Genomic DNA, 26,140 nt, shown 5'->3' with positions numbered 1-26,140 from the left:
TAAGTTCAAGTTTATGGGACCCGGAAGTTTGCCATTTGTTTGTCATAACAGACAAGCTTGAGAACATCCCGGAGAAAGTGAAGTCTAGGATTTAGCTCAAGTCTTCTTCTTGTTGGCTCAACGACCTTCTAGGTCACGCCGGCCATCGAATAGACTTGCCGATACCACGTAGTTGGATAGTCAGTCCTTACTACGAGTCGTTAGCCCAAGTCTCCGGTTAGTATCATCACCGATGCAAGTGTAAAAATGCGTAACCTGTGTTTTTTAAGGACCTTTTCCTTGTCTGGGAATAGGAAAGCATGTCTGTATATTCAAGCGTTATTGAATTACTTGTATTTTCTTGTACAATTTGATTTGTTGCTAAAAAACTGAAGCACAATCAAAGTCTTGCATAAAACTTCACTTCAGAAAACTCCGAAGTCTAGTATATCACATGAGATTTTTGTGAAAGCTACACTCGCGGAACGTTTGCTAACTTCAAGCGTTGTCTTGGGGATCGTGTTCATAGCAAAGTCAGAATGTTCCTCTTGTTTGGCTTCAAAACTTCTCTAGGCCTTGGTTTGATCTTTTTGACTTACTTGAGATGACTTGTATTTGCTAAATCTGTACAGCGAAACGACCCAGATGGAAGGCAATATTGGCTTACTCGTATGAAAGATCTTCGCCGCTAATGATTCCGTTACTGGATCAGCTGAGCCCCATGAGGGAAATATTAAAGAATATTATTTGAAAAGTCCTTTTAAAATTCCTTCTCGAAAAAATATTTTTAAAGAATTTTAGTTGCATTGTTAACACACTGTACTTAAATTTCTGTAAATACATACTTACAACATACCAAAAATTGAATTCATACCTACAAATCACATACAAAAGAAATCTTTTCCCTTCAAGCGTACATTACGATAGAGTGAACAACACATTAAAGACGCTAATAGCGCTTCCCAAACACACCTCCAGCGGAAATCAAGTGAAACCGAATGGCCAGCTCATTATTGTTGTTGGCAATAAACGTTAAACAATGTCGTCATTATCCACAACACAACGATCGTATTTCTCTCGCCGCCATACCGGCCCATTGCTTCCATCAATTTTTTCGATGACAATTTTTGCCTTCCCCCGTTCCGTGCATGTCGGCGAATCTCACCCGCCAGCTGGTGTGGTGTGCGGTGCGGAAAGGTTTGTGATTCTCATTGGTCGTGTCGTTTGGAAATAATGTTATTATCCACTTATCTGCAGCACATGCACCATGTTTCAGCCGTTCCGTTAAAGGGGAAAGTGCACGATCCGACTGGGCAATCAAGTTCAGTGGCAAACGAACGACCCGAGTGGACACTTTCCTTCGGTGGGATTCACATCAGGCCAAGAAAAAAAAAGTTTTCCCCTAGTGACTAATGTGCTTTAAATGGATTATGTTTTTACTGTTTGACGTATCTAGTAAATGTTTATGTAAGGGTTTCCTAATATTAGTTTAGTTTCTTACTATGAGTAGTATTTAAAAAAAGACACTAATCCGCAACAGATGGAAAGCAGCTTCAACAATAAATTCCAACAAAGTTGTAACTTGATCATCCAAATACGATCTGTAACGACGAGCTTCTGAAGAACGATATGAAAAGCTGAATGACAAATAAAACACTCAACAACCGGGACGGAAACTTGTTCTACGCCACAAATAAAATCGTCCCCGCGCCCGCATGTGCTTTTTTTGCCGGAAACATGAACATGGCTGTTGTTGTGTGAGTGTTTATACACTTTCTCTCAAGTGCAGCCCGTCTTCCTTCCCGGGGAAATAGTTTGTGTGCACTGAAAAACGGTTCAATTGGTTTTTATCTACCTTCCTATCCGTCTACCATGACATTGCTTCCTTTTTTCCCCTTCCATACCTTCCTTCCCCCAAACGCTTTGCTAGTGAGCAGAAAATTCGCATTTTCCCGCTATTTATGCATGCGATACGTGCATATATCGTATATATTTTTCTCTACACATTTTTCTTCCTTCCGTGACCGTGGACCCATTGTCGTAAATAAATGCCAACGAGAGCGATTCCGATGTGACGCGCCGTTTCGTATGCGGTTTGGTCGATGGTGCGTTTACTCGATTCGGAGTTCCGATGCGAGAGTGCAAACCGAGCGATCAATGACTGACACAAGTACAAGTATAAATGGCATATACAAAATGGTTTTTAAGTGGAGAGTTAAATCTCTGACCATCGCCTAACATTATGTGCTGTGAGTATGTTTTATTAGGATTTTAATGTTTCAACGATGTTCCAAAAAAAGGTTTAGAAATTAATCTTTAAACGAGTAGTAAAATGTTACTCTCATATTCATAAAAACGCACCCTTTTCAATTATCGCCCACCATTTTCTGCAAATCATCTCCATAACGCACACCCTTTGGCAGAAAGTATGCTTTCTGCTGATCAGCAAATCAGCAAAACGCAACCGATCACGGCCAGCACGTAAAACAACAAACACTCTACAGGGGCCATGCGGAATCTACGCAATCGATCGACCAAATATGGGCCACTGGTACACATTATAGCGGTAAGCGGTTGAGCATACATCATCCACACATAATAACGGCCGATCGCGATGATGATCGGAAGTACCGAACCACCATCGTCATAACCATTCAAGTCATTGCCATTATCGCACGGACCGCACGCCATTCAAGCTGCACGAAGCAAACAGAATGGCTTTGTCGAGGCAGGTGAATTAAACTTCGAATGGATCGTTCTTTTAGGCTATCGTCGGGAGTAGTTTGCGAAATATCCTCACCTGAGATGGCAATATGATTTCACTCAAAACCGATTTTTTGTACATGGTATAACTAATGTATTAGAAATCTTGCAAAAATAATGAATAAAAGTTTTTTTTTTTTTCGATCGTATTAACTTTCTAAAAAGTCTTCCATCTCTTTAGGTAAACTTTTATAAAAAGAATTTATTTGAAATCATTAAGATTAAACTAAAAATAGTAGAGAAACACAACCAAAAAAACCAATCTTCAAAAGCCACGGGTTATATTCTTGACGTGTTAAAATAAATAAACAAACTATGGGACAGAATGAAAAGTGTCAAACGTAAGCTAATCGATGACTGGTGTGACTTACGTCGTACGTCGTTAAACTAAGAAGAAAAAAAAGAATAATATGACATTTTCCTTGTAGGTTAGTTAGTAGTGTGCTTCAAAGAGGAATCAGTCTTCAGGACTTTTTTAATTGATCATTTTTTCGAGTATTATGGCTCGACTACGATCTATTTACGTGGGAGTTTATAGGACAATGTTTCAGATGAAGAGAACAACATTCGATATTTACATATAAATCGCAAGAACATAACTAGATGTTATTAGAAACGCTATTTTAGGCTACGAGATTCTTGAGTTTAACATTAGCTCTTAGCATTTATAGCAAAAGCACCATGACTTCTCTGAGCCTCGCATTGCATTAAACGAGAGCATATTCCGTCTCCCTAACGAGGAAATATCCATTCAAAGCCAATTTAAAGCTGCTCACCAATGAACTTAAAACACAATCATCCCACAAACATTCCATCCGTCTCCCACCTAAGAGCGTCGTTTCACAACACTTGAGGAAACAGATTTCAAATGGTGAGTGCTTTTCTAATTTATCACTTGACAAGGGATAGCTTCTTGGGACACCGGTGTACAAAGCAGGACACACCGTAAGTGACCGAGCGCTTTTCGTCCACTTGCACAACTTGTCGTCCCGCGCTGCAAATAAAAACATCGATAAGTTGCTCTTCATAATCCTTACGGAGGCATCTTCAACCTGTCGATCGGTGCGAGCTGTGCTACACAAGTGCCACAGCCAGGCGATCTAAACAAAAGACAGCAGTAGAGAAGAGCGAGCGCAAGGAAACGCCTGCCGAATCGGTTCGGTGTAGAAGCGCGCCGTTAGCGCCAAGACACCACAGCTGAGAGGTGTTGAGAGGGAGAGTCCACATCGATACTTTCTTCCAATGCTTGCCGTGCAGCATACGATGCTGCGCTGTAGCACGATCGGTCAATGATGTTTCAATTTCTTGAGAGCCTATCGGATGGGCAACTCCGGAGAATATCCGATCGGCTCTGCAGCCGATCTGAAGAAGCACCGTCCCGAGCATCAACCGGGGTGGAGGAAAAAGAAGACAGACATTCCCGGCAGATACGAATGCCAGCAGGTGCGAGCGAAAGACGACAAACATGCGTGAGCATAGCTGAGCTTTCTCTCGGCTGCTTGGAGTTCTATTATATATGTTGCGCGACCGTGGGCTCTATTTCCTAGTAGATTCGAGACGACGCAACACCACGGCCACGGCCAGTAACGCGACGTAGCGCGAGGGATTCCGTACCAAAGCAAGATCAACCCAGCCGGAGAAAGCGATCTGCACAAGTGTGTGATATAGGGAAGGGAACGACAAAGAGAGTGAGAGAAACCGAGAGATATAAACCGTGCGAAGGAGAAGTGAAATTGCGAGTATGCGTGGTACCATCTAGTGGAACAGAGACCGCACAGCCCGGCTGAAAGAAGCGGTAAAAAGAAAGCGTCCGCACACTCCACGGGCGCGATCGTGACCAAAACTGGGGCCTCCGAACGGTGCCGATCCGGCGCAGTGTGGTCAATTCCGACGCAAGACGCATACGAGCAAGACCGTCTTGAGCAGCACCGGGAACGTGCGTCGCGAGTGCTACTTTCTTTTTCGCGGTCTTACGCATTCGCTTCTGCGCAGGCGACCGAGTGTGCGATAGTGTGCGGAGAAAGAATCAACGTCAAGCCAGCCACAGTGCACGCGCTTAGTACACGCGTGCCATTTGTTTTATCATCCCCGTGTGTGTTGTTCTGTTTGGTGTAACTTTCCTTTGTTTTCTTGCCATCCACGATACACGAACGACGTGACACGGAAGCACGGAGGCATTAGTGAGATTCTGCAAAAGTGTTGCTGTGGTGGTCTTAAGCGGAGAAAGAACTCAACGCGCGTGCAAGATACGAACCCTCCGTTCTTCAGCCTGGACTGAACATCCAGGAACTGTAACGCGTTCCACCCGCTAAGGGAAAGTTCAAGGTTCTCTTTCCTTGGAATCTCGGGTGAAAGTGACCGTCGGGCTGAGAGGCGAACGTACTCACACGCACGCCCACGGACTCGGCGATACCTTCCGGATGCGATCCGGACGATCCGGGGGCATTACATTTCGGTACCATCAGGAAGCCCGGGAACATCGCTCTAAGTGCTCGGGGCAGTAGAATTATCGCCCAAAACCGGATCTGAGACGTTACGTCTTATCGTACCATCGGAAATTGTGTCGGCCCGTCCGCTGTCAATTAACTGACAGGAGGGTGTGATTACTGTCCGTAGAATCTGTAGGTAAAGAACCGAACAAAGCCAAACGTTACTCGAGGTGTAGAAAATTGTATCGTCCCGGGGTGGATTCATTAGCCTCTAAAGCGTCCTATAACTTGGGAGAACCCTATACCACCCGCTGCGTGTGTTTGTGTGTTTTACTCGGTTTGTGTGCTCGCCAGTTCCCGGACCGGTGCCAGTGTCAGTGACTGTGTGTGATAACTTACACCCCTCAACAATTGCCTCGAACGGGGAGTGCGATGGCGACTGCTCAGTGCCGGCAAGGGGCCAACGGCAGCTGGATGCTGCCGCTGGTGGTAGCTGTCTTGGCTGGAATCGCTCTGCTGACCGCGTCCGTAAATGGGTTAAGTTCAACAGGTGAAAGAGGTAAGCATGCTCCGTTGCTAAAAACCGGTCTCGACCGATCAGGTGTGTCAGTTGGGTTTTGGGTTCGCTTTCGGTCGTTCTTGTGAAGTGATCTTGTCTGGTGGAATGAAAGATTATCGCTGGAATGAAGGGTCTTCACTTCCCGCATTCCGGTACGGATGGCCGAGAGCATCAAGACGGATCATCGATGATTATCATCATCAGTGTTGAAGTTTCTTGTCAAAAAAATGTGTGCCTTGAGTGTTTTCTTAAATGATCTATTCACGCTTCTGTAAACAGCAGATCGAAGTACACAACGGGCCGCACAAGTTATGCAAGATATGTTTCTTGTTACATGCAAATATGTGAAATTAAGTTTCAATTCAAAGATTAATTTGAATAATGTGCGACAACGACCTTATGTGGCAAATAACTTTCCGGTGAATATTTATGCATTACACATTTGCAACCATCGACAAACAAAACGCACACAAAAAGGTTAAATGTGAACAATATCTCTTGATCAAATCGGATCGCTTTCCTTTCCGGCAGCATCTGCAACGTCAAGACAAAACTTGTTATGCGTACGTATGCAAATATTATGCTCATTTTGGCCTGGACCCTGACCTTAACCATAACATATTTTATCGCGCCAGCTATTGATAAAAACCGAGGCGCTTTCTAATGTTGCTCATTTGCAAACTCGAGGAATAATCATATTTTAATATGTTTCTCCCTCGGTTGGTTTCTACTGATGAAAAATTGTGGCTAATGAGCTATAAGTTGTGATACTATTAGTTAACAGGACTTTTGTGTACCTGAGAAACGAAGAAATTAATCTTGTGCCATAATCCAGAACATAATCATTTATTATTATTTCTTTTAAAAATAATTAATGCTTGTCCTTGCTGTGCTGTTTTTAATATTGAGTTTTTTTAGAGAAATTGTTTGATGTTTAAACTACATCTACATACATGCAAGCCATAAACTTAGTTGAATACATCTTAAATCTCGGATAATATTCCCCAGATCTCCTAGATCTATCCTATTTCAGAGTTCTTTTCTCCATAGATGCATATTCAATTAATTTAGGAAATAGCCTTTCCCATATTATTATTGCTAAATGTGACAATAACTTACACGAACTTAAAACTGCGGTTGGACTGTCCCTTTTTAAATGTTGTTATCATTTCATACTTCTGTTATGCAACATAATATACACTAAAAAACCACTCGATACTCCAGCATCAGCAAGTTTACGTCTCCAAATTTAGCTTCCTTGGTTTAATCTCTCCAGCTATTTGAGAAACACCGCACAGTTTTGTGTATGGAAGGACTGTCCGAGTAGAATTTGATACCGTTTTTTTTCTTTAAGTATCAGGCACTACTATCAGCTCGCTCCAAAAACAAAACAGATATCCATATTCAAACTTACCTCACAGATCGCCAATATCTTTTACGCATTCTAAATGAGCAGAGAGCATTGAATACATTAGCCCAGTAAAGTAGTATCTTTATAACATAATCGTTTGTCTTAGCAAAGGAGATTTAGCTATAAATTACAGCGATTAATTATTATTAGCTATCGGCCTATTTCAACAATGATATCTTTAAGCACCTTTTTCTCCATTCTTGTCTCACACAAACAAAAACGCCCGACCTATTTTACATCACACCTTCCACCACCATAAGTATGCAATTTTGAACAAAAACAGCAGGCATCAATTTCAAGCGAACGCACCGGCAGGTCGCTATGATCATGGATCTATGTCAAGAGTTAGCACCAATCGCCCGCTATTAGATCACGTCCGCAGATTACATCCGAGAAGGCTCATTCAACGAGCTTCAACGATTCCTGCCCGATTAGGCTATTATACAACGATCGAACTCGATCGAACTGGCCCGTGAACGTTTTCTTAGCGCTGTCCCAGCCAATAACGATAATTGACGGTTTTGTCGGACAAGCACCATACGCTCGGCAGGAAAATCGTACCCGTTGTGCAAACAAGTTGCCTGCTGTATTGGCTCATCTCTAATGAGGCAGCGAGCACTGGGTACCGCGTAGGAAACTAGGTAAGGTGGACCAGAATTTCCCGACAATCTGCACATAATTGATCGATGCAGTCGATCAGGTTCATCAACAGCAACACGGTAGCAAAAAACAAAAACAAAAAAAAACAGAAACAGGAAGCGATCTGCACAGCAAACGCTCATGCAGCTGTTTATAGACCTAGGAGGGCCATCGAGCCAACCAGGTACATGGGCCAACATCCGGAAGGAGGTTATCTGGTGCCATCTAACAAGTTTGTTGAAGGCTAGCGTGCTTGCCTGTGCGTGTGTTTTTCGCCTCCCATTTTCCACCACCCTCATATCCCACTCATCTGTGAGGGTGATCATCGATCACCCGCTCGCAAACACGGGCACCCCGATTCCGACGAGATGGCCCGATGCTCCAGAAACGCCAGCCTCTGCTCTCACTGTCCGGCACCAAATGCCCCGTCCTACACACCTCCGCACATCCCGGTACTGCTGGCCGTGTTTACGCAGCTTGCGCACCAGGTCCAGGTAATTAATCACAAGCTCATCGGTTGCGCTTTCTTTTTCCTTGCTTACTTTTAATTATCGCCATTATTCGGATCACCCGAATCAATTTATGTAACGGATCCCACACGGGCGTCATGGACAAAATAGCAGCAACGCAACAGGTAAACGGCGGCGAAGGATGCCACTGTACGTATGGGGTTGTTTCGCCCAAAACAATCTAACGCTGCCAAGGCCAAGGCGAATTTACCGACGTTTAACACGATCACGAATCGATCCGTTGCAGTTTTCACGCTACACAGCCAAATCGAAACTGGCCCCATGGTCATGGGAAAGCATACCGCCCAGCATCTCCTGGTTGGTACACCTCGCCACCACCACTCCCCCCTCAGACGTGACACTGGGATGGATCATTTCACCGGTAATTGTTTGGGTTTTGATTAGAAATTGATTGCCATACATGCTGCTGCTGCTGCTGCTGCTGCTGCTGACGGCTCCGAGACGCAAGAATTCGGTGACCTAATCTGATTTTTCTTGGTTATTCATCCGCATTTTCTTTACGTAATGGAACCGTAGATGAAACTGCGCGCAGCTCGTAGGTACAGTTCGAACGAGACCTCATCAACGGGCCGTCCATTCAACGCACCCGTATCGAACCGCTTCGATCGGGCGCGAAAGCAATGTTCACCGAAAAAAAAAAACGTACACACTCACACAATATCCCCAAACAACCAAATAAAGGAGGAAAACTTTAATCGCTTCCATAACGATTGCATCTCGTTCCTTTCACGTGCCTCCTCTATTCTACGGATTTTCGTAACGGCGGTCGAAACCACCACTCAACCACTTTTCACCTCACCGAAAAGGGCAGTGTGATTCGTCGATCCGGTTTTCGATAGAGTTTTCGGTACCTAGCTAGCAGACCTACCAGGGTCAATTATGCTTCACCGTGCAGGGTCAAGGTTTCGGGCAGCTGGAAAAACCTCCTGGCGCGTATCGTTGCGATCGCATCCTAATCTGGACGTACCGTGCCCGTACATTAAGACTAAGGGATTTGGAAATGAGCCGTGTGATCTGGTGGGATAAAGAAGGTTTGAGGCATTTTTGGCGCTGGTCGTGAGAACAACTCCTCCCCTACTTTATCGGCACAATCTGATTGAACCGACGACCAGTGCCGACCAGTTGCACCGAGCCGGTGCCCTCCCAGCTTCCTACCGATCGAGGTTTTTCCAACGATGCGCTTGCCTGCCTTCAAGTAATATCCACTTTTTTCCATTCGATTTCCCCACCCGCACACCGCGGAATGATGCGCGGGAGCCACTAGCACACCGGCCGCCCTACAGCGCATCCGCAAGAAGCCACCCGAAAAGTAGGTCTCGGTGTCGAGTTGAAAACATTTTCACCCCTTCCACTCGTTGCCACTTCATCGCGAGCGTGCGGGCGCGCGCTCACACTACGGGAGTTCCAATCGTGCCCAAGCTGCTTCGCTTTCTGATGGCTCCGGTTTTTTTCGGTGCACAATCGATAGGATGGGTATAGGTACCGCGGGCTTTTTTTTCATTTTCGAGCGCCATCGTCGCGCCCGAAATGGCACAAATCATTTGAAATTAAGATACGTTTGGAGAATTGGGGAAGTTCGTGTCTGGCATTGGTAATTTTTGCGCCAGTCAATGGTGGACTTCGATCGTCGCTTTTTTATGTGCGTTTTTTTTGTCTGTTGCTTTCTTGAAGTTGCTGAGATTGTTTGTGCATTTTGAAACGCTCACCGCGGGAAAGCACACTTAGAAGGGATCCCGAGGGAGCTTTTGGTGTCGGGAATGGTCAAGAAGGGAAAGAGCTATCAACAACTGATGCAAATGCGATTTGCATGGACTCCGGACGATGAAATGGGGTGATCGCGAACGAAGTGGAGAGACTCGTTAGCCTGTTTAATTAACATTCCCCGGGGTCGTGAAAATACGATCTATTGTTGCAAATTCGTTTGACCAACAGTCGTTCAGGATTGCCAGTTATTCGATACTATCTCTTTATAGATTAAAGATCATCTGATTCGATAGCAACGGTGGATAAATGTGATATGTTCTCAACTGCTCCAACTGTTATTCACGTCGGTAGAAATATCTATTGTTGCTAGAAATATCTTAAACGATTTAAAATATTAGCTGACGTCTTAAAAAAAGAACATCCCGTAGTCTAAGCGATATTCTCCTCAAACTTGTCAATAAGACGATCGTTTACCGTATCACCGGTACGAATGCTTCAAATTTTTGGCCTCAAGTTAAATGATTTGTTAAAGATACATCAATCATCAAGCGCAATTTCTCACGTCGATTGACGACTTAACTATTTCGATTGTTTCGAAGCAAGATTATTTCGGACTTGTAAAGTCGCAGAGCACTTTCCATCATCCCTACACCAGTTTAGGCGGGACAAGCGCGGGCGTCACACTGCTATAAATCATCCCAAAATTGAGTGAAATCTTAATCTTTGCTTTGAATCAATCGCAAAAACACCGCATCGCTTGTGCCCTGCTTCGGGAAACAATAGCACAATAATGCTCAAAATCACACCCCTAACGAGCCGAAAGACGGCAACGATCGCCAAACGATCGTCCCGAACATTCCCACCTGTCACGAGTCCCAACCCACCATCGCACCCAACCATAAATCATTCATCAATAAATCATTCACCGGTGTTTTCCCGTGCGAGCGACCGGGACGTACCAGCGTAATAAATGAGTCACTGATTACCCTACTTAGTGAAGTCATTTTCACCGCCGCACCGGCACTAATCACCTGGGAGGATGTGTACTTCGCCCGATCGCACGATTAGGTCCGTGCCGTCCGGGCGCCTTCAATGAAGCTATAACTGTCAACGCGCACCGAACATACCTGATTTGTGGTAACTCTTTGCATCTCCAATCGATCCGTCCGACTGGGTCGCCGTGGCATGGGGGACGGTGGGTCGGAACGGGACGAAGAACGGATTCTGGGCGTTGGATGGATATAGGTCGGCAGACCAATCCCCGGCACCGGACGCCAGTCGTTTACTTTGGCGAACAAGTTCTTATCAAGCAACTTGAGGAGCAAGCAAATGGCAAGCCGTGAGATCCCCACCGATGGGACGACCTCCAACAGCATTCCAGAACCCGTTACTTTTCGAACGGTGCGCACGGAGCGTACTGGCATACCTGGGCAGTGCGGGGGGGCTAACTATCTACTGTTAGCATTCCTCACCACTGAGAATCGCTTCCTGTTCTATCCCCGGTACCCTTCTCCCTTTCACCCCATCCGAAAGGATGTTATCAATTAGTGCATCCTCAGCATCCTCACTCATGCAGCACGGTCGATCGGGCATATTCTCTATCTAGCTATTACTCAACCGGCTTTAGCCGGGGTGTGCCGGATATTACACAACACCACAGCTTAGGATGCCTCAAGCGCACGTCACGCGTCACAGTGAACAGCTATTTCCGCAAACTGTCACCAAAGGTGCCCGCACCCAAGCAAGTTTGCCCCTCAGGCAGGAATTAACGCCACAAGAAATTACAACGGTACAAAACAACAGCCAGCGATCTAACCGCACCTGATTGGAGCAGCCGACACGCCGCCCAAGCACGTCCTGGCACTGTTTGCCATCCTTTCTCGCCGACCGTTGCCGGCGAAACACAGCGTCGCGGTGAATGAGTGTGCCGTCGAGTCATGGGAGAAGATTTTCTTGGAAAAAGGTTGACGCACTTGGAAAGTTTTGCCAACACGCGGATACATGAGTCGGGATAAATTTGGGGGGATAAGGTAGTCTTTACCAAATGTCTGGCCGGGATGCGTCAGAGAGTACGCGAAAGCGAGTTTAATTAACATTGGGTAAAATTAATTGACAACGGCTGCAAAATGACGCACGGCTTGATGGGAGCCTTGCGTAAGCGGACTTCAATGTCATGGGAATGACAAGCGCCCTAGCTGAGATTGAGTTTCAACGGTTTGCAAATTTTCTACAACCCCGAATATGATGAAAAACTCTGATTTTTTTTATTCTTCTTAATTCTCGAATGTACAATTTAAGGGAATAAAAGTGAGATGTGCAATTGCGCATAGATTTCACAGCAATCCTTTCCATTTCCAATTGATCCTCTTCTGCAGTGACTTTCTAAGTGCTCTTGCTTTGCCTTCCATTCTCTATTACAATCGACTGAATTATGAGTCCCAAATGGCAACGATTGTACGCGTAGTTTGATTTAGTGGTTATTGAATTTCGCTACGAATTCTACCTTCACACAAAATTGCATCCCGAGCCCGTTCTCCTGCATGCATCCACGATGCATCCGATGCGTTTACTTGCATCCCGTACCCCAGCAAAAACCCCGAATCCGAACGGCCGTATACAATGGAGCAGCATTACACAGCATTGTGCAAGCGGGAGACCGAGAGACGCTCGCTCACAACTTTCTATCCGCTAATATGCTACCCATCGAACTGTACCTACCGCCAGTGCGCCAGTGCAGCGGGTGAATCGAAAACGCGCCTCCATTCAGAAGCTGCCACAGTTGGCGGCGAAGTTCACGCGAGTTCACTTTCACATTTTACATCAACGGGCCACGGCATCAGCGTCCCTGTCCAGATGGACGTGGACGGTACCAAGCAACGGGGAAGTACGGTACAAAATAATGCTCCATCCACGAAATACGTTGCTCGGTAACGCGGTAAAGGTAAAGCAAAAAAAGGGATACAAGGTGCAAGAAGTTGGCCCCACACTGTCAGGAAGCTCGCTGGTGTTGGCCAAACGGGAACGAAACTGGAAGAAAAACGGGAAGGTAAATCGCGAACCTTACCGGATCGGGCCGTTAACCGAGCGCGAGCACGCGCGTGTGTGTGTGTAAATACGATTCGATAAACATATATTTAACTCACTTTCATCGTTTCCATCGTATTGACATTGAAAGCCGTTCACTTTGGCGGCCGCAACGCTATGCACTCGGCAACATAGAAAACCCGGCCGTGGTTTGGTGGTTTAGCGAGCGCAACACAACGACCGCACCGGTACGGGCACAAAATCGTCCAGAGGATTTGCCTAACCCTCGTCACACATGATTAGCCCCAGCCCCGCTCGTTCCCTGCCGCAACAGTGTGTGTCCCGGGTCCCGTTTCGTTTGTGAATGGGTTGATTTCACGCGACATGTGACACAGATGGTGACATGCGTCATCCTTCTCCCGATCGGAATTCAACCGTGTACGCTACGCCTGCACGCTTGACTGGTCGAAAAAGGCCCCGGACACAGAAGTGAAAGCCCCCTTTCATGCTTGTACCGCCGCACGGTTTGGGGAAACGAAAAACACACACACACACACACACACTGGCGGCGACATTTGGCACAATAGACACATATAGGCCGAAATTGGCGTTTCCCAAAGGAAATCGATATTTGCTCAAGACGCGCCGGTAAAATTGAGTCCATAAAATCGGTAACAATAGAATCAACATTTGCTAACCAGCCAGGCAGGATCCGGCTGGGCGCTTTTTGCGATGTGGAGATTATCTTGCGTGCTTGTGTTTTGCATAGAAAGTGCTGCGAAGGAGAGATGACGGCTTTGGCTTAATTTTACATGCAGGAAATAAATTATGCACAGGCTTTCGTTAGATTATGAGGTAAGCGTTAAGCCGTGTGTCTACAGAGCACGCTTTTTTGGTGTGGAATTAGTAACGGGATGCATAGGAAGATTTTGATAAGGGAATTGGAGTAATATAGCTACACCTGTCTCCAAGACCTCTTCAATATTGGAACATCAATCAAAACTTCACTTCTTTTCCAAAAGAACAACAGAACCCTAACGAATTTTCTTGGCGCTTTTTGATAGCATTAAACCCTAAGAACGCTCTCAGGGCATCGTCGCTATTCAGCTTGAAAGCTCCATCACTTTGCTCGATCTCAAACAAGCTCCACGTGTTGTTTCTCCCAAACCAGGTAGATCCGGTCCAGGTTCCTAGCTGATTTGTACACACTAATTCGTGAAATAATAACGCCTAATTGTACTGCAGCAATCATCCACGCTAGCGGGACCGCTACCCCTGAGGTTCTCCAAAGAAGTCTAGAATCTGGGTACGCAACGCCAGAATCCGGTTGGTAAAGGGAAAAAAATTTACCACACACACACACACACTTACACACATGGACCGTTCCGTTGGAGAAAATTCGCGCCTCCGAATATGCGAATGAAGCTGCCTGATTTTGTTTGCGCCAAACGAACGTGCGAGGTCAAATACCTTCTAACGGCTTCCAGCGAGACCGGCGATCGGCCGTTGGGAAATGCCGGACAAGTTTCCGCGCTTTTGGAAGCATTCGATGGATGCAAGATGCTTTTCCTGGCCGCTCTCGTTGGCTCAAGCGCAAAAGAGGGAGCGGGGTTGCTTTCATGCCACCCCAAGACGCCACCCTGCCTGGTTGGGAGCAGCCGCAACAGCAACAACAAAAAAAAAAAGCTGTGAATCTGTTTATTACCATAGCGAGCGGCTCAAAACTTGCGGTCTGAAGCCCCCAATCAATCAGTTGGATAATGGGCGCATGTTGTACGAAGCGGAGGACAAAATAAACTCTGAGGTCAGTGTTTTTTTTTTTTTGTTCGGTGTTGTCGGTCCTACTAATCCGGAACCATTTGAGTAATAAATATGTCACATATAGTGTGGGCAATGGTAGGCTTTTCTTTTTGCTGTTGCTATTCTACACCAGCTGCCGTCTGGTTGTATGCAAATATGACGACTTTTACTTTTCGGGACAAACAAATGCTAGGCGAAGTGTGAACTGTCTTTGCCGTTTTCGTTCCCCAAGAATGTCCCAACCAGCTATCGAACAAAACATTTGCCACCGTCACGTAAAATGTATATGTTTGCGAACGGTGCACAAACACGTTCCAAATGTCGCGCTCATGATGATTCGCCTCCGAAAACGAAAATTGAAAATAAAAAATCGACTGCTTTACAGAAGACAAAACAAAAAAACCGGAGCATAAATTCCACCGTGCATTGCCAATGAAGAGAAAGCGTAGATATCGATGCTTCCGTTTGGTTTGGAAATTGGCATCGAAAACTGAACCCACCCACCGCTGCGCACTGTATGTAGCGCTGCCGCTTCTGGAGTAAACTCGGCGAAAAGACTCCGAAAGGTCTGTTGCATCGTCGAGTTTTCCTGTGTTGCTAAAAACTCTTGATACCTTGGTACCGCCAGAGTGCACCAAGTACAGGTATTGTTGGTCACCTATTCTTCGATAGCGGGAAGGTTCGTAGGTTTTAATCGAGTTTAGTTCAATCCACACGATTAACCATCACCATCCATTGGAGCGGAAGCTTAGAGATGGAAGTGTTGGACCGAGAGAAGAGAACAACCCCGGGGGGAAGACACCACCGAATAAGGCGCGTCACGCTTTTTCCTCACATTTTCACCCCATTTCCCGCAAAGATCCCGTAGGCACGGTTCGTGAAGGGAAAAACTTTCCATTCTTAAAGCTACCCTTACTATCGCGATCAATGCGCACACTGCTGCATCGATCGACTAGAGTTGATTGTTTTTGGAATCGGTTTCAATTTCTCTTCTCCCTCGCCTTTCTTAAGCGCACGAGCAAGCGATTCGAGATTTAACCGAATCACGGATAGGAAACGAGCGCACGCTGTGGTAGATGGAAAACTCAATTTAAAATGCATCCCTGATAGTAACCAAAAAAAAAAACGGGAAATTGAGAATTTGCTTGTTCACTCCGGTCCTCTCGTCCATCCACTATATTCCGCTAGTTGGGGTCACCTGATGGTCGATGATTGCTACCCAACTCATTCGCGACTATCTATCAGCAAAGCAGTGTTTTTTTTTTTTTTGCGGATCGTTCCATAACACGAATGCCGTGGTTCGCGATGATCGGTTTCGATTTCTTTTCAATCGATCGATCTTACACACACACACACACACAGCGGAACTTCAGTCCAGTAAAAACGCAAAAGTCAATGTCCAAAATTACCGGCTCTGGCGCCATATTGATGACCGGAATGGCTTACGGTGCGATTTCAATGGAAAGTGAAAACTGTCTGCGGTCCGGGAGCTATTTTGGTGTGTGTCTTCTTAGCCTTTTCTGTACATGCAACCATCTTCGAGCGAACAAAACGGACATTTCGGTGATAATGGGCACTCGGCAGCCGATGAGTTCATCTCTTTCTCCAATCAGCCCAGTGTGCAAACTTCTTTCATGATCCTTTTTTTGTTTTGGATTTCATTACCGATCTTTTTGTTTTGTGACGATCAATCATTCATTGCGAAGAAGAGGATGTTTCGTTATGGTTGTCTATTTACATCTTATTTTTCTACAGCGCTCCTTTGAGGCTGTCAAACCTGTTCGGATGTTGAGTCCCCAAAGCAAGCACTTCACTCATTGTTTGTGCAACGTGAAAGGGAATTATGATGGATGCTTTTGTAGAAAAAAATTTCCCATAATTATCCATAACTTACGGTACGATAGCGATACGGTGGAATGAAAATACAAAAAAAAGGTACAAGCTTTAACACAATTGTCCTTTCCGTCACGAAGAGTGAAGGATTAATTTTTATTTACGTCACAACTTCCTGCATCAAAATTTCGCCATCACCTCTCACTAGTTCCATCAGGCTAGTTAAAGGTGCAAGCAAATTTTTTGTCAAAGCAAATGTTTTGGCTTGTGCATTTATCAGACACAAGCGATGTGTGAAATTTTTATCGCACACGAAGCCTTCCTAAACGGGCGTTGCTGCCCGGTCGATGATGATAAAAAAAGTAAAAAACCGGTCCATTCTTAAACCCTTGCAACAACCACAACCACCTTCTCTACGGGCCGGAGTTTGTGAATGTCCTGTTTCCCAAGAAAGTTGGGTCCCTTTTTTTCGTTTGCTTCCCTTCAAGCAACGTGGAGAAAGTTGTACCAAAACAACGTGAAACGAATCCAATCTAGACATGACTTGCCGGTTAACATTCACAAAGGGTAAAATGCAACGTAACGAGCGCTTTGCATGCCGTTCGACGTTCCGTTTGCAGCCGTTCTCGAGATGTGTTGCTTCACAACCGCTACGATGAAGTGGCCTTCACAACAAACACGAACAACATCGAATTTATCGTCCAGCGTGGGATGAACGTGGCGATAGAAGGAATCGAACTGACCCAACTCATAGCGAACAGGGCGAGAACCATCATTGGTATTGGCTTTATTGGTAGGGTCTTTTTTGAAAAACTAGTCTTGGATTTATTGCTTACAACCGGGTGCAGCATTGTGTGGCGTCCGACTGTACACCGGAATGGGTTCCGAGTGCAGTGAAGCACAAAATGAAAAAAATCAAACGAATGTGAGATTATACAACTTTATTGCTTTCGATCCGGAATGCCAGCATTCCTGCAGTGAAGGCTATATGCTAAGGCTATCACCTGTTACAATTCAGACCGTTATTACACTTCAAACTATTTGAGGAGCGCAAAATCACTTCACCTTTCTTCAGATTTTGTAGCCAACGAGGCTCTTCAAAGCACTTCTATTCCTAATTTAATCATCTCCCGCAAAACGTTTTCCCTTTCATTACGCTCTTCAAAGGTAGCAAAAGAATCATCCACCTTTACACCTCGCACACTCTCAGCCTGAGCTTTCCCGAGCGGCTTGTCACAGATCTCCGCTGGGACGTAAATAAAACTTCCAAAAGGCAACGGCCTCCAAAGGCAACACCCATCATCCCTCCCTTCTTCGCTCCACGCAGCGAATTGTTTTACTAACCTACATCACCACACCAAGCGCCGCTCCGAATGACCGAAATCATAAACCGTCAAATCCATCCCGAGACCGAATTTTCGTGCCGACCATTCGTAGAAAATCAACCAACCAACAACAGCTGTGCCGGCGAGGAAAACGAAACAGAACAAACACCGCACCATTAAACGGATCTGCGTCGCGCCGACCCGACTGACTTGCCCGAGCAGAGACAACTATCGTGTGGTTCGTTGTCTTGTGCTGTCTTTCGGTGACCGGCATGGTTAGGCAACCGGAAAACAGCCCGAGATTCAAGGTAGCGAGTGTGTTTTGGTGGTGTTTTTTTTTTTCTTAAGCAAAAAAAAAGGAAAAACCTCCCCAAAGGCACTCACGTGATGTCGACCTAGACTGGATGTCATCCGGGGAAAAATGGCGAGGGGGGGGGGGACGGATAGCACAGGGTGATTTTATGTTCGCCATGCACGGTTTTTCTTTTGCACGCCTGCCTTGGCCGTACTACCAACCCGGGGTCGAGGTTACGGAAGCATCCAACTGCTACTGCTCGGGAAACATTAAAAATTTTATGCCACGACATGATTTTTGTCCACTACATTTGGTTGGCATGTTTCTTGTGGGCCCTCCTATTGTGGTACCATTTTTGCCTATTTCTTCCTTTTAGTGTATGAAAGTCGGCGTGCGGAATGAGCTCTCTGGTGGGCTATGGCTTTTTTTAACACTTCTTTCGAGGCCTGATTGCACCATTTTTGATTTTTACTACCGACAGCTGAGCTTTTTCCCACCCATTGAATGGTACAGGTACATCTGAGTAGGTGCACCAAATTCGCCTCCCAACGATCGAACGTCACTCGCTACTGCAGTGAGCTTTTTTCCTCTTTACATTAGGCTTTGAAGGTTAAGAATTAGGATATTAGGAATAATTGCTCTTGCAATATTTTGGGCCGTCAATCAAATTACTGCTCACAAAGGTTTATAGTACAAATGAATTAAAAATGGAACGCTTTAGATAACCCAATTGCCTCAGTTTAGCTTTCTACATAGCTGAATCCTACATGAGAGCAGCATTTTACTAAAATATTTCTTTTTCCCTCTCATACTGGGCATAGACCATCAGCTACGATTGTCCCTTAGTCGTCTCAATAGGGGTTTAATGCTTCTGTAGCTAGTTGAGAGTCGATTCTTAGCCTAGGATGGCAATTATTGCATAACAATGTCCACAAATTAAAGTTGAAGCAAAGTTCTACAAACCCTTTGATATTTTCTTAATATTTTGTTCACTTTTTATTGCCCTGTAAGGCTCTGTGAGACATTATCAACTACCAGCAGAAGCATGAAAATGAATGTATAAAATACAAAGTGGATGTAAATTGTAATCAGGATGTATTTATGTTCAACTTATTTACTCATCTTCCATTCCAGTTCCTCGTTTGCTTTCCGATATCGAATCGATAAAAATAAACGTTGAATGAGAGAATTAAATAAAGAAATCTAAATCAGTCTTTTTTTCTGAATCCAGTTTAAAAATAGGATTTTTTTGTGAATCATGAAAGTGAGTATTTGAAAGCAAAAACAATTTAAAATAATTTCCATTAAAATATTCATCACGAAAAGTAAATAAAATATTCATGATAAACGAACTACTTAATAACATTTTTTATTATGAAAAACAATCTCCTGGGACGGCCCCAGATCCGGCATCTAACCAAACATATAATTAATTCAACCCCAAACTTAATTAATCACTAATTTCAGAGGAAAATTGAGCGCTGATTTTCTTTCGCTTTGAAATCCAACACCACTTTACCGATTGATTTTTTCGTTCACAATCTTTCATCACAATTTGTCCAACTAGGGCAACACCCAGAGAGATGGGTAGAGAGGGAGAGAGAAAAAAGGAAACGGAGCAGGAAGCGCGGATATCTAATTCAGCCTCGCCCCAATTCTGTCAGCCCTTCGTCCGGAACCGGAGAGGAAAAATTCACTTTTCCACGTTACGGTTGCACAGTGCGCATCCATTTTCACACCGCCACTAGCCCGAAAGTGAACAAATCGCGGTGCTGGATGATGATCGTGTTTAGCCGCCGGGAAGAAAGATTAGTTGTAATGCTTCAAATCCTTTTCTCGGTTTGTTCTTTCGCACGTGTAGTAACGCACGCGTAACGCTTTCTAGCGATGAAAGTAAAAGCCATCGGCTCGAGCCGCTTTCGAAGCGAGCCCAATTGCAGACTGTTCTGGGCTTTGAACGATTATCTAAACAGAGGTCACAATACTGCTTTTCCTTTCATTTTTACGATTCTTACTTCTTTTTTTTTTTCGATGTAAACTCTTCCAATCGGGGTGGATTCAAAGAGTTCCAAAGTTTCCACAAAACCCGAAATTATGTTAATCATTTATTGTGACAGCTTTCAATGTTTCCGTGTGCACCGTGTGTAGTCCCTGCTGGTGTACCATTTTACGATGTACGCCCTGTGCTCTGTGTATTTTTGCATCCGGTCCAAAAATTATTCGGTCGAACGAAAACCGCAAAACAAACATTGACCAGCGCGAGGTTCGCGTGGGTTGCTGTAGCTTTTTTTGTGTGTTTTATTTTTCCTTTACCCAGTGAAGCGGTTATAAAATTAGCAACCGGTCAATTTCCGTCTCTTTGTGGGTTTGCTATTTTCGAAAAATAACACCATTCCGCCGGTTGTGCGTTATAGCCCGCCTTCATGGGTGGGCTTATCGGAGAGGGAAAGTTTTTTTTCTCTCCTTTTTTTGTTGTAACAAAATTAGGGGTTTTTTCAAAGTTTCCTTCGGTGGTCTGCTGTTTAAACGCGGTGCACCTGACCGAATCTGTGCTTATTTCGCATTCATCGGTTACCTGTGGCAGTTGAACGAGAGTTTTAAAAAATGTATCGTTTAGGAGGGTGTTTATGGTAGTTTTGTTTTATGTTTTCTAAAACCACTGCGCGTCCCAAAGATACCCGCCTAAGATACGTGATGATGGGTATTATTTTGCTACGGTCTCATTGCTCTTGTTGGGTCCGTTTGCAGGTGACCCTTTTCTCATCACTATTTTCGGCAACAGACGATGCGTTACATATTTTGCTCTGATCGGTAAATTTTAACCCAACACTGAACTGAGTTTAGCTACAAAAATGGGACGAATATGCCGTTCCATGTCGTAGCGAATTCATCATTTTATGCACAGCTATATTATGCTAGTCAACAAAAGTACAAAATCAATCATAACGGACCGACTGAAAGAAGTGCGTCATGTTTACGTACGACATAATAAAAAGGATGGCCACCACCGTTGTTCACGGTTAGCATGGGGTTTTGTCTCACGGTGTGGTCATGATCGTTGTGTAGAGCGTAAAGCGAGTAAAGGGAACTGTTAATAGTTCAAGCTGGGCTAAACAATATTTGTTTGATTGCACTCACTGAGAAAACCATTATTATGTTGCAGTGAATAAACTTTAAAAGAAAATTAATTTTGTTCGTCAATTACGCATTATATATAGACGCCATGAAGACGCCACCAAATCTGAATAATATTGATGGGCTCATGATTAACCTTATTTTATGCTTTCTTTCTACTTTCAGGTGAGATGATGATTTAAAAAAACAAACGACCACAGTGCATATTAAACACTAGCTCACACTCTAACAATTGATCTGTGAGTATTCTAAACGACAATATGCCCAACGGTTGTAAAAATATGTTCCAGACGTATGCTACCACGGACACTACCAGAATACGAATCAGTACTGCCAAGAACTGAGCTCTACATACGTCGCATAACTTCAGCAAACAGGTCGCTGGCGAAGCCAATGAAGAGGAAAACTTCAATTAAATCCACCAGCCCAAGAATATAATAATTTAAATGGACAACGGTGACTCTTGGTGAAGCCATATCACTCATGACCAAGGTACAAATGCTGGACCCCATCCCTTTTCGCCCCGCAATAGATCAATATCCATTACACCTTAGAACCGTGCTCTTTTTCCTACCTATCCTATCCACCCGGTCAACACGTCCAGGACACTTCTGGTTGCATCCCATCCCAGACGGGTGGCAATCAATCACGTCCAGTTGTGTTCTCCTCATTGGTGATGGATGCAACCCGTGCAACCCAACCCGACGGTCTGCGTGCCTAGAATAGATCGAATAGCCACCGAAACGCCAACATCAATGTGAGCCAACCATTTGTCGCACGGTACGCAAACGCATTTGCGAGCTAACATGCGGCTATATGGCGCACTTGCGCCGTTTGCCGTGCCCCTGCCCCGCCCGTGGTTGTCCCACATTTGACCATTTGGCTCGAGCGAAAACCGGGCAGAGGAATCCAGGACATAACGGGAATAACGAGTCGGGCAAGCTCGGTCTGTATGCCTCTCCCCAAGACCGTGTGCGTGTTAGTGCCCGCTTGCAGCCAACTGGTCGGTTGGGGAGGCAGCATACACATATGCTGCACTCGGACGGGATGCGCATCGGACGTGCTGAACGGTTTGACAAACTATCACCATTCCCCGTTGCGTGCCGTTGACGGTGGAACCCTGCCCGGTTTTCTTAGCTGCTTGAGCGGACGCGGATCGCTTATCGGGTGCTATCGTTCGAAATCGAAAACCATTGAAGAACTACCCGTTAAGGTGGGTAGGGTTTTTCGCACGGAAATAGGCACAGGGCCAAGAGATCTGAGTAAAATTTGAAAGCATATGAAGTGTCAAACACAGCTTCCTATCAGGTACTCACAGGTACTCAAAAACAAGCCGGTCTCGAACAAAGGTTAACATATTATCAGCATTGCTCTCAACTACTTTTTGTAAGTTTTCTACAAGAATATTTTTTCTTAAAAACTCTTTTTTGAGAAGGTTATCATGGTTTTCCCAGCTCTCGTGGCCCAGAACCTAATAGTTTAAGCGTCAAGGTTAAATTTGCTCAACCATGATGTTGTAACATGCTTTGAAGAATTTAAAAGACTTACATTAATGAAGGTCCAGTCTTCATTATTGATGAAGTTTATGTTAAAAATGTAAGAGTGCAACAAAGAAAAATATAGCACGTATTAAATAATCACAACTAGAAAGGCTAGTGTAGTATCTGAGACTCAAAACCTCCCCAATCCCCACTGCTCTACTCCCTTCACTCACACAGCCGCAATCGTTGTTTTACACTCTAAAAATTCCCTACCAAACAATACCACACGGACGAACCCTGTATCGTTCACGTACGAAACACCTTCACACGTGCAGTCTGTTGCTCGCACCGAACCATACACCATCACCCTTAGTTCGATCAATTAATTTACATATTTTCGTTTGAAGTGAGCGATGCAATATTAAGCTTCGCCAAACTTCAACACCATTCAGAATGCTGGAGTGAAAACAATACTAATTCTTCTCCTTTCCTAGCCAATCTATTGCAATTGAAGCCTTCATTCTGAATGCTCAAAATGGTTCTCCCGAAATTCTTCCAAACACTTCAAGATCCGGGTCAAGCTTGACGATGATTGCCGAACGAGGGAGATTAAGTTTTTCCACCCAATTATTCCACCTGCCCGCATAACGCAGCTTTATTTATAGAGTGATTCTACCGTTTTGTTTTACGTTGCTTTCCACAATCGAATCGATTGTTGTGTTTCATATGCGGTGAAGATTTGCTCTTGCGCCTTGCATCGTGAAGTGGAATTTATTTGTCGAAGAAATTCTTTTATCGCTTCCCAAACCACCACCACCCGAACACGATCCACACGCTATCCAACTTTCCTTCCAATGTGTCATCAAATTCCCGTTTCGATTCAATGATATTCACTTTCAGCGGTTTGTTGGTAGTGCGGCACAGTTGGGTGGGGTGACCTAGAAAGGAAAGCAACCCAACTCGTAACGCCACCGGGATGGGTGGCGAAGGTTGACGTTACAATTTTCTAATTCACGCCAAAACCACTCGAGTTTTTGTTTGCCGACCGGTTGAAATCCACGACCGATGAGCTGTTGCAAATTATCACACACTCGATTTGTGCTGCCCGCTGGTGATTCTGCCGAGATACATTCTCAGGTGACCCAGTTTAATGTTGGCGTGCGAAGCGGACGCATTCGGAGGGGTCGCATTTCTAATCGTTTTCAAGCGAGGAACGGTAAAATTCTAAAACACCCCCATTTTACACCGTTCTTGGGAAAATTATAAATGATAGCTTGGAATCCGCGTTCGTATCGACACGGTTTCTACATAATTTCGACGCTAGATTTTCGCCCCAGTCGCTCATTAGAGCCACCATTGGATCCCATGTCTCGCTCAATTTTGCAAACCGTGCTGGCTTTTTGGTGTTCTGCATACTGATCGATCGTTCAAATCATCGGACAAACAGTTAGCCCTCTTGGCTACGCTTTGCCCCGGGAAGAACCTTCGCTCGCACAGCCCAAGAAGTTTGGCAAAATTTAATCGAAAATTTCAAATTTCCCACATCGCTGATGCGTTACTAAAGCGCAGCAATTCGGTGCGAGATGACGTTAATGAGCCATGAACATTTGCTCAACTCGCGATCACTTCATTATAGCGCCCGAAATAGCAACGCGTTGGCGTCCCGCATCGGGATCAAAGAAAACCATGGAGGAGGAAATTATGCTTCTAAATTTGTTATTATTAATTCTTCCAAGCACATCTCGGGCACTATCAGCAACTGAGTTGCCGTGAGCTTACCGACTCAGTTTGGCTCTATTGAATCGGCCGAAACACCAGTTTGCAGACGTTTATCCCACTGGCCACCGGTCAGTTTATCGGTTTTTCGGTATCAGTACGATACCGCTAGCCGGCTTGATCTTCATTCTGCGCAATCAACTATCATGATAATATCGAAGAACGATGTTGTATACCGTTGCGATAACACTACTGAATAATAGAATAACATCCCCACCCAGACCCAGAGAAGATCAAACAGACCACCTGACCCAGAAACAGATGGAGGACAAAACTGGGTCAGTGGTTTGAAGTGGCAACGTTCTAGCCCGCGATGTGATGTAATCGGGCCGCACATAATGGATCAATTTTATGGAGATATAAAGCTGCGCCAGGGCACAATACGCTCATCAGAAAATACTGTTACTAGCAGCACGCTTTTACGATTTGTACAGTTTTTTTTTTTTTGTTTACTGTGGCTTCCTCTGGAAGGGTATATAATTGTTCGTTCTCTTCGTGCGTAAAGATTTATTTTGTTTAACACATTTTAAACTGGACCACGTGTGAAGATGAGGAATCCGGTATTATTACCAGACATCATTATGCTGATAACAATGGTGGCTAGTTAAAACCAAATTAGGTAGAGCTTTTAACCCAAAAAACAAACCTATTCCCATCAAAATTAAACCTTCATTGATTAAGATTCATTGAATTGAAACCTTCATTCAATTACGCTGGAGGAACCGATAAAGATAGTTGAAAAAGTATTGATGTAATGAAGAACTCATTTAGATATGTGTCCAAGAAAAACGAACGTTAGACTCAATGGTCTCCAGGAGTTAAGACATAAGGTATAAATAACTAATAAATCTGCCATATTTTTAGACATAAAAACATACAAAAAACGTTCCCTCACATCTCATCAATAACGTCACTTGCAATTAAGCGGACACATGTTCCCAAATTCATTACCACCCTCCTTAGCAAGCTCACCAGTAGAAGGGTTTCAAACGTTATGCCGCTGCAGCGAATTATGCTGCCGAAACTCTCCAAGTCTCTCGTCTGAAGATATCCGTCTCCGTCGCTCGTCCTAACACTTTTTCCCCCAATTAGCTACCTCAGCTCGCCAACCGAACACATTGTCCACCGGACGGTTCCTCCGGACCGACCCGGTTTCACGCACGCCATACGCTTCTCCTCCATCATGTGTGAGGATGATAACTCGGTCACCGGCCGGCGTGTGAGCTATTCCACTTCTGACCAAATGTTGACCCCAATAGTGTGCCAAGCGAGGCCTCCCGTGGCAGCTTCGTAAATTAGTTGCTCAAAGTAACCGATCCATCCGACTGGCTACAGATAAGGGAGTGCGATATGCTCCAGAAGCTTCACGCAAGCGTCCGTCGAAGGTGCAAAACTGATCAAGATTATCACACCGGATCCAAAAAAAAAAAAAGAAAAGAAGGAAGCAGGCACGCTTC

General features: G+C 44.8%; 1 protein-coding gene across 1 annotated transcript in view; it reads left to right on the top strand.

Annotated features, from left to right (window-relative positions):
• The first annotated feature begins 5,603 nt into the window (after window positions 1-5,603).
• LOC126563849 (serine protease filzig) overlaps window positions 5,604-26,140 on the top strand; it is a 34,158-nt gene continuing 13,621 nt past the window's right edge. Inside the window, exon 1 of the mRNA XM_050220625.1 lies at window positions 5,604-5,730. Coding sequence (XP_050076582.1) covers window positions 5,604-5,730 — 127 coding nt within the window. The remainder of the gene's footprint in view (window positions 5,731-26,140) is intronic.

Source organism: Anopheles maculipalpis, chromosome 3RL (assembly GCF_943734695.1).
Source record: "Anopheles maculipalpis chromosome 3RL, idAnoMacuDA_375_x, whole genome shotgun sequence".
Taxonomy (NCBI): Eukaryota; Metazoa; Arthropoda; class Insecta; order Diptera; family Culicidae; genus Anopheles; species Anopheles maculipalpis.
Note: the sequence above shows the minus strand (reverse complement) of the source record. Positions and strands in the feature narration are given on the sequence as shown.